Consider the following 16,407-nt stretch of genomic DNA (forward strand, 5'->3'; position numbering starts at 1 on the left):
TGAAAAGTGAGTTAGTTGTATTTCTTATCCTTACCTTCTTCTTTCTATGAATCAAGAATCCAAAACAATTGTTGCAGTGGTTTTTGGAGAGCTCAACCATCATAAGGCAAGGATTAAAATCAATAATAGTACCTTCAAAATCTGGTACACCATAAACAGGAACCTCTAAAGTTTTATGTTCAATTTTTTCTCTATCACTTTGGAGAGGGCCTTTCTCTTTCTATAACACAACAGCAGTCTGCATCAATTGCTTCCTACAAGATCTCAAGGATTGCTTTTAATTTTACATTGTCTGAAGAAGTTGCTGCAGTATACTGATGTCTTAAGAGCGGGAGCAAATAAATGTCCCAAATGTGAAGATCTTTAATGCCTTATAGGCTTCCTTGAATTTACTATTGTCGTGGCATCACTGCTGCAGCAACCAAGAGAATTTGATAGTAATGCCAAGAAGACTGTTCTTGCAGAGACTAGAATCAACCAGTGGTGGCACAGGGTAGTGTAAACAGTTAAAGGTAATGTGAGGAGTGTGGGCAGTAACATAAATTGGTGACTAAGTGTAGAAATGTATCAGTTCATCCAGTCTTTGTTCCCAGCATTTGTAAATGTCAGAACCAATCAGTAACTAAAATGCTATGAACTCTGGAGAGAATAATGTTATCTAAATGTGACGAGCGTGTCTGTTTCTAACTCATTTGCAGCTAACTTCATTGGGGCATCACCACAATAAATTAGGAGACTGAATTTCTCTAAGAGAGTAGGTATGATGTGGTGCTTGATGCCATACAGTGACACAGAGAAATTTCAAGACACAGTGATTTGCTTACCATTCCCCAAAGGCATGTGGCAGACAGAACATTTGACATGAGAACCACTCCTGGTGTTACATCAACATGTAGAAAGACTCTTGTAACTATGATCAACACAGCATTGCATTAATCAGCTTTGTGTGTTGTTGTTCTGATACAATAAAACAACTTGACATGGAGATGTTACAAATAGACAGGCTCGATGACCTACAAGGAGTGAAGAGTTTGGTGACAGAGCTCAGCAGACCTGTTTATTGGTTCAGACAGCCTTGTCAGATAACAATCAATAGAGGTCAGAAATAAGCTCCATATACTTGCTTTAAACTCACCAGTGAGTCCTGTGATGTCATCTCTGAACTCGCCATCGCCATGTGTCTGTAAACCCGACTTGTGAGTGTCTGCTGCAACCCACCTGTCACCTGAGCCTGTTGCCGGGTACAAGCAGACTCAAATCTCTCAGAAAGGAGAGCGAGTATACAAGTTTGTAAGTATAACTGCAGATCACAGCATTCCTGCTACACATGCAACCATTTTGAAAGAAATTTTCACCATTAAACTGTAAATTACTATTCATTTATTTCACATAATCATGGCTTCGGCTCTATAGGCATTCTCAAGTGCAAGTTGAAATGTGACATGACAGAATCAAGCTATATGCCAATATAACATCCTATCAGTTAGCAGTAAATATTGTTCTATATATATAAAACTTTTTTGAAGACTACTGTAAATTTATTTTAATGTTTATTCAGACAATGTCTAACAATTACATTGACATACACACACTTCCAAGTGTTACCATGTCTATAGTGACAGTTCCAGAAAACATGACAGGAGGATGATGTGCAATCTGTAAATGGTGATTAATTATTAAAATAAATTACAGATATGAATGATAAGCTATGCATCTCACCATTAGTTCTTAAACACAAGTTGCTATGACCAGACAGATACCGAAATGGCTTGCTTTTTAGTCAAAGGAATATAACAGTGATGTTGCTTTGTGCCCACTTTTCGTTTGATGCAGCACATATATTTTCACACGATGGAGTTGGAATCAACTAGAACACAACCATTTTGTTTGCATTGGATCTAATTTGTATGTTTTTCGGCTGAAGCATAGACTATAGTGTGAAACGTATTCCAAACATCACCACTCCTCTAATGAAGCATGTTTGCAATTGTATAATTTACATAATTTTTGTCTTACACCCTCCACAGTCTTACAAAACATGGCTTTGTTAAGGCCATCTGATCCCAACAATCAGTCATTTCTTGTTGCCAGAGCTACTTTACAACAGCAGGATCTTGTACTCATCTTCCGTACTAACAATAAGTTGCAATTATCCTTACAGTCCTGCATGCTTCAGTCAGGAATGAGTTGATGAGTATGAAGCAACTGCAGTGTCACAGTTCCCAGGCTTGTCATACTCGCAAAACTGCAGTGAGAACAAAGCAAGCTGTTTAACACTGATGTAGTAGTAGCACCTTCATTTGTGAAGTACGCAACCAGAACATTAGACTTGTCCCCAATACACTTCTGATCTTTAGCAGCCGATCACGCTGCATAGGATCAAAGATTCAGCATCAACAGGCTGTCAGTGAAAGCCAGAAAACATGAAGTGCCTTCACCAAGATATCACTAGCTATGCCAAGCACGTAGCTCTTGCCTACAAGATCACTGCATACACACCAGTTGACCACCACTGCAGCACTTCATCAACACACTGCTACCAATAGCACACAAGGGCTTAAAACATGAGCACCTCCATTGGAGCAGAGATGAAGATGCCATGAATCAATGCCAAAATGTGCCTACCAGATGAGAGCTTGATGTAACCCACAATGCCCAGCCCCCCCCCCCCCCCCCCCCCTGGGGGCTTGCCACTCTTTGGTGGGTTTGTGCTTGGCTGCCATGGGGCCCCAGCCTTTGCAGCATCTTTCCCTTTCTGTGCTGCATATCTATCCTCTTGCTGTTCTTTTACCCCACCCTAGCAGAACATGCCTGGGCTGTTTGTGGAAATGTATTCAGAATTTTCAGTAGCCAGTGTCAGAATACTCTCCACTGTTTTTTGTTCCTTTTTTAATTTCTTCATTCACCTTCTCCTATCCTTACTCCTCTTCGATGTTTGAGGTTCCTCTTTTTCTTCTTCCTCCCTGTGTGCTCCTGAAGGCTGGCCCATGCATCTGACGCGTAACAGATGATTGAATAATGTGTAATTCCCAGCCTCGGATCAACAGGCAGGGTTCACACGTACCCATGGTATAGGTCAGGCCCGAGGAACGGTGATTGCCTGAGCAGCTACCTTCCCAAATTGCCGATTGGTCCCTTCCCTCTGTCAGGTGTTTGGAAGGTGTGGTCTGAAGGTGTGAACGATCTCCTAAGGCAGGTGTGCCCCCTTCTGAAGGGTGCCCCCCAATTGGAAAGAGTGTGCCATCAGAGATGCCGGCAATTGTGGGATATTTTCTCACAATGAGCCAATCATCTTCACAGTCAACCTCTACAAAATGTAAATGGAACGAGGCTAACAATTCAAAGACCTTCCCAGCTGCCCAACGGTTCTTCATGGTTTCACGTACTGAAAATGCTCAGTCCTTCACTATGGTAAGTCCGTTTATTATTCAGAAACGTTTTGATGCAATTGCCGGTCCTATGAAATCCTGCTCTAGTTTATGCAATGGCACTTTGCTTTTGGAGACTACTTCTGATTCTGAAGCAGAACAACTGCTTGCAGCTTCGCTCCTCCATGGGTATCCTGTTCATGTTGAGGCCCATCGAATGCTGAATTCTCCCCTAGGCTGCTTGATGGTCTGACCGAGGCAGAAATCCAAACATACCTTTCTGTTCGGAGTGTCATTGCAGTCAATCGGGTAATGGAAAAAAATAGAAGCTTCTTTAGTGCCCACATGCATACTCTTTCTCACTGTTGCTGAGTGGTTCTTCTGTCAAAGATCAAAGCAGATTATGAAGTTGTCATAGTCAGACCATGTATTCAGAACCTGATGCGCTGCTACCAGTGTTGTCATTACAACCACACTCGAGTTGTGTAGACACCGAGCCAAATGTATAACCAGTGGTAGGGATGCTCAAGAGGCCAATTGTCCACACCCTTCTCCCTGCTGCATCAACTGCAATGGTGACCGTGCTACTTCTCCCATGATTGTCCCATGTATCTCAATAAGTGGGCTGTCCAGGAGATCTGGATGTACGAAAAAGTGCCTTAGCTGGTCACTCGCAAGTTGTTGGCTTGTTAGAAACCCTATGTTCTACCACCTGGCACATACAGTACTATTCTTGCTACATCTCGCTCCATGAAGGACATGGCCATGTAGATATGTGACCTCAAATTTAGCACTATGGTTGTGAAATTTCTCAGTGTCAGTAGCATTCCCATCTCCTACTGCAGCTGTGCAACACGCCACCAAACTTTCACCTCAGGGGAACGAAGTCACCTGCTACACAACCGGCAGGCTGGAAAGGACAGAAGAAATACTCCCGTGAAGACTTCCTCTGTCCCTCCAGCCTACCAGCATCTGAGTCTTTCCCTGCCAACTGGAAAGGTTCCAAGAAGTCAGATGAAGGCAAATGGTCTTCTCCTTTGCCAACTCAAAGATCCTCTTCAGCGTGTTGCCACGTGATGCCCTCGACCAGACGATCTCCATGTTGTCGGTGTGCACAGCCAACCGTTTTTCTGCCTTGGACTCCACAGGCTGACAGAAGGAGAATGCCAACACTTCTGTAGCCCTCATGGAGCAGAATGTTTAAGGCGGAACTCATCAGTGGCTGAGGCTACACCCCTTCATTTTCTCCTCATCATGACTCTCCAATGGAATGTTCATGGTCTTTGATCCAACAAAGAGGATTCACGGCTGCTCGTAGAATTGCAGCATCTGCTTGTTCTCTGTCTTCAGGAAACAAAATGGAAACAAAATTGTGTCCTCATGATCACTTTGAGCTCTCACATTTCTTCGTGGTCCATTTTGACCTTACCCTCGACGACGGCATCCCATCTCATGGATTAGTCATGCTGCTCATACAAGATGACATTCTTAGCCAACCTACCTCCCTCATTAGCCACCTTAAAACTGTTGGAGTTTGCCTTTTCCTTCTTCACTTGACCTTTTTCGTTTGTACTGTTTATATCCCTTCGTCATTTGATGTCACCAGGGCAGACTTCCTCCAGCTCATTGGGCAGATACCTCACCTCTTGCTGCTGCTTTGTGACTTTAATGCACACCATCCCCTGGGTGGTTCTCCCAGAACCTGTCTGAGAGGTGCCCGCTTGGCTGACCTCAGTCAACTTAACCTTCTATGCCTTAACACAGAAGCACCCATGTTTCTCTCAGACTCCATGTGCACATAGTTCTATTTGGACCTATCCTTCTGCACTGCCAAGCTTGCCCCTCATCCCGAGTGGTCTGTTCTCTTCGAGACGTACTCGAGAAACCATTTCCCGTGTGCTGTCCACTTGCTGACTCCTACCCCACGTATGTGCACACCCGAATGGTAGCTTACTAAGGCTGACTGGAGGCTTTATTCCTCCCTGGCGACCTTCAATGAGCAACATTTCCCCAGTCTGATGACAAGAGCGAATATCTCACAAACGCTATCCTTACAGCCGCAGAATGTTCCATTCCTCGCATTTCCTCTTTACCACACTGTGTCCTGCTCCCTTGGTGGATGCAATGCAATTCACTTGTGGAGATGTGATCTCCATGTTTTAACCATCATCTACGATGGTAAACTCCATTCATTATAAACAGTTGTGTATGCAGTGTCATCGCGTTCTTCAGGATAGCACAAAAGCTAGCTAGATTTTATTTACTGGCTCTTTTAACGGTTCCATCCTCTCTTCCGTCATGTAGGTCAACCTCTGACGGCTCTCTGGGACCAAGATCCACTCCCCAATTTCCAGCCTGACAGGAGCCGACGATGTCATTATGGGGCCCTGTTGCTATCTTTAACACCTTGGGCCGCCATTTTGCAGAGATTTCTAGCTCTTCCCACTATCACACTCCCTCCCTCCATCGGAAACGAGCGGAGGAGACTTGGGTGAGATTCTTCTCTTCTCAGAATCATGAGCGCTACAATGCCACCTTTACTATGAGGGAGATAGATCATGCTCTCACTTCATCCGGATCCTCCTCCCCAGAGCCAGATGATGTTCACATTCAGATGTTGCAGCACCTTTCTCTTGCGGGCAAGCACTTTCTGCTTCATACATACAACCACATCTGGGCAGAGTGCACGTTTCCTAGATGCTGGCGTGAAGCCACTGTCATGCTCATACCAAGCCCGGTAAGGACAAACACCTTCCTTCTAGCTACTGCCCCATTTCTCTCACAAGGTGTGTTTGCAAAGTGAGGGAACATATGATTCATGCCCAGCTGGTATGGTGGCTTGGGTCTCGTAATTTGCAAACCACTGCCCGGTGTGGATTTTGAGCATGCTGTTCTGCAGTTGGCCATCTCGTCACTTTGTCCACCCATGTCGTGAATGGTTTTCTGCGGAAATCCCAAACTGTGGCCGCGTTTCTCGATTTGGAGAAAGTCTATGACATCTGTGGGAGGACTGGCAGCCTCCGTACTCTCTACATGTGGGGCTTCTGTGGCCGGCTGCCCCGTTTCCTTCAGGAATTTTTGAAAGGCTAAGTTTTAAAGATACGTGTGGACTCGACCTCGTCAGACACCTATATTCAGGAAAATGGTGTGCCTCAGGGTTCCATCCTAAACATCATCCTCTCCGCTATCGCCTTCAACCCTATAATGGCCTGTCACAATTTTGCCATCTATTGTAGTTTCCATGGACCTGTCTCATTGAGTGGTGTCTTCAGTGATGTCTTGATCGTCTTTACTCATGGAGCATCAACAGTGGCTTTTGTTTTTCCACTGACAAAACCATTTGTATGAATTTTTGGCTGCGCAACTGGTTTCTTTGACTGTCTTTACTTCTTGAGACTGTTGCTCTTCCATTCATTGAAAGTTTGAAATTCGTGAGGCTCATGCGCAACAGGAAAATTTCTTAGTCCTTCCACATGTCTTACCTGCCAGCCCACTATATGCAGTCCCTCAGTGTCCTACGTGTCCTCAGTGGTTCTTCCTGGGGAGCAGATAGAACCACCCTCCTCCATTTGTACCGCTCCCTTGTCCATTCGAAACCAGACTATGGCTGTTTCATTTATGTATTTGCACATCTGTCCCTCTTATACCGTCTTGATACTATCTACCATCATGGCATTCATTTGGCCACTGGTGCTGTTACACTAACCCGCTTGAGAGCCTGTATGGAGAAGCTGCTGGACTAGGGCTGCCATGCCGCTGTGACTTTCTCCTCAGCAGATATGCATGCCATTTGTCTGCCATGCATGGCCACCCATCCTATGCCTCCTTCTTTGATGACTCCTTTAGTCGCCAGTATGGGATGTGTCCCTCTTATCTGTTACCTCCTGAAGTTCACTTTCGGCTCTTGTTCCAGCTGCTTAACTTCATGCTACCTGCAGCTTTCCCAGTGAGCGTAACGTTTTTTGGTATCAGCTGCCAGAACACTGTTCATTATTTACAGCAAAGCTCTTGGCCCTGTGTCAGGTCACACAGTACATGCGGTGACACAGGCTTTTCAATTGCATCATCTGCTCTGACTCTCTCAGTGCACTTCAAAGTGCTGCACACCATCCGTCCATTAGTGCAGCAGGTCCAGGAGAGCTGTCACTTGCTGATCTTGATGCAGCCACTGTGACATTTATGTGGGTCCCTGGTCATGTCAGTCTGACAGGAAACAAGGCTGCTGATGCTGCCGCCAAGGCTGCAGTCCTCGTACCTTAGCCCGCTAGTTCTTACATCACTTCCGATGATCTCTGTGCTGCCATCTGTCAGCAGGTGGTTGGCATCACCACTTGCCCTCCCTCCTTAAGCCTCTTCCAGCAGCGTGGACAACCTCCTCTCAGCCCTCTCGCCATGAGGAGATCATTTTAGATGGTTTCGTATTGGACACTGCCTTTGTAGCCATCGCCATTTGTTAAGTGGTGCTCCCCCAACACTTTGTACACATCATGCTCAACCATTGACAGTCCACCATTTCCTGACAGAATGCACTTTTTTTAAACACTCATGTTCTCATTTATGTTTACTGCCTGATTTACGGATCGTTTTAGCAAACGACGCACGGGCTGTCAACTGCATTTTACTTTTTATCCATCATAACAATATGGCAAGAGCCATTTAACTTTTAGTTCAGTACTTCCATTTCTCTATGGCGTATTTTATAGACCTTTCTCCATGTCCCTGTTTCTAGAGGCCTTCTGTTCTGTTGATTGGGATTAATGTGTAGCCATTTTTAACTCCTCTCTTTGTCTTAGTGTTCTACAAGTCTGACATGGGCATGTATGACCCTGGTTGTTTTGCACCCTAAAAAGAAAAAAAAAAGCCCAGGTGGGGAGCAGCTACGCCATCTTGACAGAATGAAGCTAAGCTTCTCCATCTCTCAGCAAAGGAACTTGTAATTGCCTCATTACACAATAGAATATTTGTTTCATAAATTTTATGTACTATATCTTTTATTTTCTCCAGAAATTTGAAGGAGCCTTTACTCTCCAAAGGATTATCAGTTGCACAGTTAGCACGGAATAATAAAGAGAAGCACTCTGTTCCCACTTCATGTGCACTCTTCCCTTGCCAGCCACACTTCGCCTGACTTCTGTGTGATGTAGTGGGATGGCTGTATTGTAGGCAATTGATGCAATACATAGGATTAGGGTCAATTTGTCTTATGTTCTGATGTATATATCCTAACTTAACACACTCAAGAAGTTTTAACTAAACTGTAATCTATTGGATACTGGTGGAGCACAGCAATTCTTGAATATTCAAATGTAAAGGAGGGAAAGCAGTCAGTCATAGAATCCATACTTTATTACAGATCTAGATTTCTACTATAACACAGTCATCATCAGTGCATTACCAGAAAAGTCATATAAGCATAATCATATGACAATTGACGGTAGCAATTAGATGGCAGAACCAAAGAATATATTTGTGTTGCTGCTAAGGAGCTATTCACTTGTAGATGGGGAGAAAACTACTCCCCTGTACTTCAGTGACAGTTTGCTGCCCTATCATTATTTCACATACGGTATAGGGCTATTGGCTAGACTGGCCAGAGCAACTCTCTCGTGCTAGACTAATAGCCGAAAATATCCTCTCCATATTCAGTTGGTATTCACTTGTGGATCGTCAGGAGGATACTCTCTTGTAAGCCTATGGTAACGTGCTGTTCTATAATTATTACCATCCATACTTCCCACATAGGGCCACTGGCTAGACTGACTAGAGCTACTCTCCTGTGCTAGACTAATAACAAAAATATCAACTCCACGTCTACCAGTTATTGACGAAACTGGATTGAGCTACTGTCTATTGATCGATCAATGGCAGCTGAAATTGTTTAAATAAACAATATACCGCACTGCAGACAGAATAATAACGACTTATGTCTGTCCTGTCCAACAGCCAGCACAGAAATAGTCCTTTTCACACCAATTTCCAGTTGAGGGAAGGGAGGGGGAAGGGCCAACAGTGTACTGTGGTGATGGTGTTGTGAACTAGGTCTGTTGGTCTCCAGGCACACAAAATTTGATATTCCTGACAATAAATTTGAATTTACCACCATTTTTAATTTCCCACATGCCAATTTACCACCACATCCAGGGGTGGGGGAGAGGAGGGGATGGGAGAGGAGGGGGACCCTTGTGCCAGCTGGGGGAAACCCATGACATCATCAGGGATGTGGGTAATTAATTGATCAATTAATTAATTTGTATAATTCATTTGATATCAAAATTGCACCAGAAATGCTTTGTCCCACTACTCAGGTCAGCCATTTTTGTACCTCTTCGCCCTAATGCATTGTCTGCACACCATGGGAGAAATTTTTGGGCCCAGCATTCTGTCCCCAGTAAGTACTTCTAAACGTTCCTTTCCCTATTAGCTGCACATGGCTTTGAAGCCCCAAACGTCCACTGCAAGATTTGCTGTTAAAGCATCAAATTGCCTGCTTGCTCTCTAATGCAGAAAATCACCATTCGAAGTAGAGCCACTATAAAGGCCCGACATACATTAACAATGTACCCGCTTCCATCAATACCAGCTCATGCTGATAACTTCCTGTCATCTCACAGACAGAATGTCTTGTCCCCTCTCAACCTTACTCTTCCATTAGTGAAAAACTGGAGTAAGTACACTCCGTCATCTGAACGGTTTCATTGTATTCAGGGCATAAGTATTTATCAGTCCAAAGTTTATTTCAATTTTATGATATTTGGTATTTGTAAAACTAATTTTAAGGCATCAGTGTACCTGTTACTTTTGTCACTGTAACTGGGGACAATAGTAACACAGGTAGGTTACGAAAGTAACATAGTAAATTAAGCCACATTTCATTACCTAAGGACTCATACCCTAAAGGACTCGTACAGCAGCTTAAAGTACATTACCATTACAAAACATTAATTAAACATCAATAAACTTCAATTTTCATTCGTTTAAAATTATTATATTAATTGAAAGAGCAATTAATAGCACTGAACGAATTAAGGCATTATGAGTACATGTTCAGTGAGTCAATAAAAGAGAAAAGTAATGCATATCGTAGTCCCATCAGATTCACAATTGTAGCACACGCAAATGCCCCCCATCCCCTCCCCCGTTTGGTACAAGCAACATGAGGCCAACCCTCAAATTCTCAACACTGAATCCACTTCTCTTTGGGATGACTTTGATGGAAAGGCTCGACACATACAAGGCAGTAGCTATAATTGTCTTCCGATGATGATTCTTCAGGTTTTTTCTGGTTTCGCCCTCTTGACTGGTTGCTTTTTAAATTTAGCTCCTTTTCCGCTTTTTTCGCCTGGGGACGTGCCTTTACCTCTTCTTCTACAGCCAGATTCTCTGGAGTGTCGGTCAAAAATGCAGACTTTCTCCTTTTTCTTGTTTCTTGCCTTGGACCTGCTTTTGGAAGCGGACGAACACCTTCAGGTGAAAAGGCTGCTCGAACTGAAGAAGATGATCGTAAACCACTAGGTCCTGCATCACAGGCTGTGACGTTTGAAAGTGTTTTCTCGCATATTGGTACTAGATCAGGATAAGGTGTCCTCCCAGCTTCAGATGGATCACTAGAAATTGCTAATGATTCTGCTAAGGACATAGTTTGCTTTCCCTAATTGGAAGCTTGTGCTGGGCGATCAGTGTGCAAAATCGATTTCACTGAACGCATTCCTATTAAATGGTACTATGCCTGTGCAGTGAAACCCTGCTGCAATGTTTTTGGGAGTTACAGCAAGTGGAAGTGCTTCCCTTACCATTGATGGGATGTCACAAATTGACATGGTCTTTCCCGGATGATTCTTGATCCAGTTGTTAGCAAAAGCATTCACTGTCTATTTAAGTGGAGCATAAACTGAACGGTCTGGAGGCTGTATCCTGTGTGTACAGTGCAGTGGGAATGACAGCATAATAATCCCCTTGCTTTTACAAAAATTCCCGCTTGTGATGGATAAATGAGGTTCGTGATTGTCGAGAAGCAGTAAACATTTGTGCTCGGGAGTTGGTTTAGCAAATTTTACAAAATGATGCAAGAATAACAAAAATTCTTCCTTTTGCGCCCAGCCACTCACATTTCCTGCTCCAGTGCAATCAATAGGACCGTCTCGAATAAAATGATGCCTCAAGCGAGGGACTACAAAGAGCGGTGGTGTATTGTTTCCCTGAGCATTGATGGCAATAGCAACAGTGACGAATGCCTCTTTCAGTCGACGTGATAGCTCCTACCTGCTTTATTCCCCGTTTAGCAACAATCCTGTTTGGTTTCTGAACTGTGGTGACACCTGTCTCGTCCATATCCCAGATGTCCATGGGCTCTAACTTATATCTCTCCAAAACATTGGCCAGGTTGTTGAAAAAGGCATTAACATTTGTTGGATTAAAGCTCGTTGCTCGAGCAAGACTTGTGGGTTGAGGCGACTGAATAGACAACTGGGGATTCCTCTTCATGAATGCTGAAAGCCAGTCTGGACCAGCAGTTTGATTGTCCACCCAAGTTGATGGAATTGGTATATTGTTTGTCGTTGCCAGTTCGTGAGCTAATTTACGGAATCCTTAGGGCAAAGTCCGTAAAATATCTCCGACACTTTAATCACATATTCAGTTATAATTTTTTTCTTGTTCATCAGAGAACACTCGTTTTACACTTCTATATCCAACACGAGGCATTGTTGTGCTGCTATCACTCATACGTTTCTCTCTCTTTTTTTTTTTTAATGTACCGATGCAATGTCACATGGCATACATTTTGTTTCTTTGCTGCTGCTCTAATACTTATATTATAATTTGCAACATCATCTGCCGCAGTTTGATATACAGTAGTAGGAGTTAGTCCTCTTGTAGTTGTCCTAACCCGTGTTCGTGGCATAATTCCCTGTAACGAAATAACGAGTTTGCTCAGTAATAACGAGTTGGTTCAGCAGGACACTACTACTCCTAATAGTATCATACCTAATTTACTGTTCGCTAACGAAAAAAAAGAGACCTGCAGCTAATAATACTTTTTCAGTAACGGGGACGAAAGAAACGCTGGTACTTTCGTCCCTAGCAGTAATGTTTCTATTGTCCCCGACCATGGTTTTCTGTTTAATTGATATTTTAGACACAATCTATACAAGTAATGAAAAAGGTGATAACGGTGACATAACACTGAAAGTTTCACATAGTTAAATTATTACAGTAGACTTACGTTTACAGCGTAATGCCACCGTTATCACAAAACTAAGAAAATTGAGAAAACTTACGTGATACACTGAAAAAAAAAAAACGTTTCCAATACTGGCCAACAATTGGTAGACAGTTGGGAAATATGAAACGAATACATTGTTTGAATCACGTGATTTTCGGAGCTACATGCGAACGTCGGGGAGGGATGTTACTTTCATACCCTGTTACTTTTGTCCCCGGTCTCCCCTATACATTTACTTCCATTAAATGCAATAATTTGTTATTTCATAATCTAAAGTATTTACTGTTATTGGTACTACTGCTAACAACAGTCTATCCCCATTCAAATCAAATGCGTTAGCTGATGTAATTGCGGATAGCATCTGCAGGTTCCGTAATTATTTACAACCGCATACGCCACGGCGTATTTGAACGGAGCACTGTTTCCGTGCAGACGGAGGGCATCCCGTGTGACCTTAGGTCGGCCGATACTGCCCGAGGCCACCAGATTCCCTGCAGCGTTTGCAGCCTCTAGCATATACACAGACAGATTCATTGCGTCGTGAAACATAGTTTCCAAGATGATCGTAGCGCAACTTCTGGCAGCATTCCTGGTAGAATTAGCAACAGGTAAGATTGCAGTAGTCTCTACATCTATGTCTACGTCCATTTTCTGCAAACTACTGTGAAGTGCATGGCAGAGGGTACTTCCCAATGAGGGATGGGAAGAACCGACCGGTTAAAACCGATACCGGTATTTCAGTTCTGAGTAACCGGTAGTTTTTGGTTTTTCTTTGGTCTCAGTTATAACAGGTGTTTTTGTTTTTTCCTAATAAAGGAGTACAAAATATCAATTGGCCATAGCAGTAGTGCTAAAATGTTTCGTTCGTGTGCGTGCACTGTGAAAGACTTGCACGACGTGGTCTATGCAGTAGCTTCTCGCTGTCGTTGTCGTTGTACTGCAGAATGGCACCAACACTAGTGTGGAAATATTTTTACGAAGTGACGTAGCAATAAAGTACAATGTTTCATTTGCTTTAAAAGATTAAAGATTGTCTACCATTTCTATGAAATAATAAAAAAGGAAGGAAATTAAGATATCAGTTATAAATTAAAAACTTATCAACAGTTTATTCGTAGTATACAATAAAAATAGAAAGTAGCTGACCTGTTGTCTGTGTCTACGTAATGTGCCTTTATCTGCTTGTAGCCCTTGAAAACGGACAAATTAACACGAAAAACAGTTGTTTAACTACAGTTGTCATTCTTTACCATCGACTGTTCGTAGTGCCCAAATAGTGCTATGATCCCCGATTACAACATGATGTTTGAGCAAAGTTTCAAAAAATTGGAATCAATAGGAGAATACTGGTGATTTTTTTGTAGTATTCAGCCACTTACCACATTTCGAGAAAAGCAACGAGTAGCGGGCGGACTAATTTTTATTTGCTTATTTAACATAATATTTTGGTTCTACGTATGTTGCAACTTGGAGAGTAAAAATTTCTTTCCATCTTTGTTCGATTTCCACATTTATTACAGGAAACGACAGGAATAAAATACAGAAAATCGCTTACTTAAAAAAAAGGTTATTTTGAGCGGTGCTAACAGTCAGGTTAACTAACGTGGAAAAAGACGATATAACCAGTCCAATAGTTAAAGCGATCATCGCAATCCCTACTTCCCATCATAGGCGTCCGCAAAGGAGGAGGAGGAAAGGGTGGGGAGGGGGCGGGGCGGAGGAGTAACAGGGCCACTTACCCCCTCCTGTAATGTGTGGTAGACTTTCTATTAATTTCGGAATTCTCTCGCATTTCTAGAAGTGGCTGTGTCTGACTATTCGGTCGCATGCAGGGCATAATACAGTCGCTTTAGTAAATACCAAGTTGTTTGAGTGTCTTTACAGACCATTGCCGATATAGAGTATTTAATCTTTTCTCTGTCCGTTCCTTGTACAATCCTTGATGAGCTACACAAAGGGAGAGTTGACAGTTTAAATAACTGCTGGGCTAACAATATTTCAAAGCAATTGGTCTAGAACGTGTGGAGATACACGATTTTGAACAAACGAACATTTACATTTTTGTTTATATAGACGTACAGACACTCATAAACAGTTGTAAATAAATTATATACAAAAACATGGCCTTCCAATGGGATCCCCAACATAAGAGACGTTGGCAAACATACTCATAGTAAAAGGATCTATATCTTATTATTTATTGCAACAACTGCATATTGGTTTTAGCATAAAGAATAATAAAGAAGAGACTCTATTTGTTCGTCATAAATGATTAATACTGCATCAGTAAGTAATTAGAAATAAAAGAAAAAAGGCTATAATTGAGAGATGAGAAAATAGCTATTCCCAGGAATTTTGTTTTTATTACAATTTTATTTTGCTTTCAGCGAAGCAACCTGATTGATTAATCATTGAAATCAGGTTTAGCAACTATGTCGAATTCTGTCAACAAGATTTGACGGCCTGCTTATTCTCATATTCAACTTAGGTTAGGTTAGTAGTTGTATCACGGACTTTAATTTGCTGGAACTGTGAGTTCACAATGTGACAGTAACTGTCACTGTTTTAAACATCCTCAACACTATTTCACTGTTTGATGAGCATCTCTTAACTCATACTCAAACCTTCGAAGTATCCAAATGGAAAACTGTGTCAATGCTTCTCATTAGTTCTTTCACCTAGTACTTGAAAGTAGCTATTTCCGTTAAGTAGCTGCGCTACATCATTATCTATGCTACATGTGGTACCAAAATCTGTTGCACTTTTTTTCAAGATGAGACACAGCTTTCATTTAAGGCGTTACCTAATATTCTATCAGTTTCAAGCATTCTACCTCGAACAGTCTCGTTTCTGTCCTCGGTCGGCAGAAGTCGGAAGTTTTCTGTAGAATGTCATGTTTATGTCAGTGCCCGCCCGCTGATCTTTGAGATCCTGCAGTACCGTAGAGAAGTAATAGCAACAGATTGTTGAAAACAAGTGGGTTGTGTAGGTGGCAGTTGTGTGAAACAAGCATACTGCTGCCACATGAACCATGTTAGCGATAAACATCTGTTCTGTATCGATCGTTTCTTTATTATGCTACTTGAACTAAATTACGCTCTGTCAACAGTGTGCTTTCACAGTCGTAGGCCGAGGAAGAATATTTTTCTTGTATGGGGGGAAGATACGAGGTGCTATCCAAAATTTTCTGGACTGGTGCTGTCATCTGTTGAAAACCTTACCTTTGGACTAATGGTAATCACCACCCTCGAAGTAGTTCCCACCCACACGTACACACTGGTCCCAGCACTTCTGCCACTGGTCAGCCGTTTTCTAGAAGTCCTGTTCTTTGAGGGTGTTTATCACCGCCACCGATGCTTCTTGAATCCTCTCTAGAGTGTCGAACCGACGGCCTTTCAACTTGAGTTTCAGTTTGGGAATAGCGCGAAGTCGCCAGATGCCAAATCTGGCGAGTACAGTGGGTGGGGTTGTTTTTTGCCAGAAAGGTCCTGGTGAGCAAGGACGTGTGACAGGGTGCGTTGTCGTGATGCAGCAGCCAGTTCCCTTGACGTCAAAGTTCGGGCCGTCGTCGCCGCACGTTTTCACGGAGCCGTCGCAAAACGTCACAGTAGTACCCGAATTCACTATTTGGTTGGGTGGGACAAATTCTTCGTGCACAATTCCCTTGGTATCAACGAAAATAATGACCATGCTCTTCACTTTGTGCTTCACCTGTCTCGCTTTCTGGGGGCTTGGAGAGCCCGGGCTCTTCCACTGGGACGATTTTTGCTTTGTCTCTGGGTCATAACCGTAAATCCAGCTCTCGTCGCGTGTGATAAC

The 16,407-nt window shown here is 42.9% G+C and overlaps 1 protein-coding gene across 1 annotated transcript in view; it reads left to right on the forward strand.

The window, feature by feature from the left end:
* Positions 1-13,042: 13,042 nt before the first annotated feature.
* The window catches only part of LOC124711554 (lachesin-like), a 140,878-nt gene continuing 137,513 nt past the window's right edge, over positions 13,043-16,407 (forward strand). The window contains exon 1 of the mRNA XM_047241690.1: positions 13,043-13,196. Coding sequence (XP_047097646.1) covers positions 13,148-13,196 — 49 coding nt within the window. The 5' untranslated portion in view covers positions 13,043-13,147. The remainder of the gene's footprint in view (positions 13,197-16,407) is intronic.

This window comes from Schistocerca piceifrons, chromosome 8 (genome assembly GCF_021461385.2).
Source record: "Schistocerca piceifrons isolate TAMUIC-IGC-003096 chromosome 8, iqSchPice1.1, whole genome shotgun sequence".
Classification (NCBI taxonomy): domain Eukaryota; kingdom Metazoa; phylum Arthropoda; class Insecta; order Orthoptera; family Acrididae; genus Schistocerca; species Schistocerca piceifrons.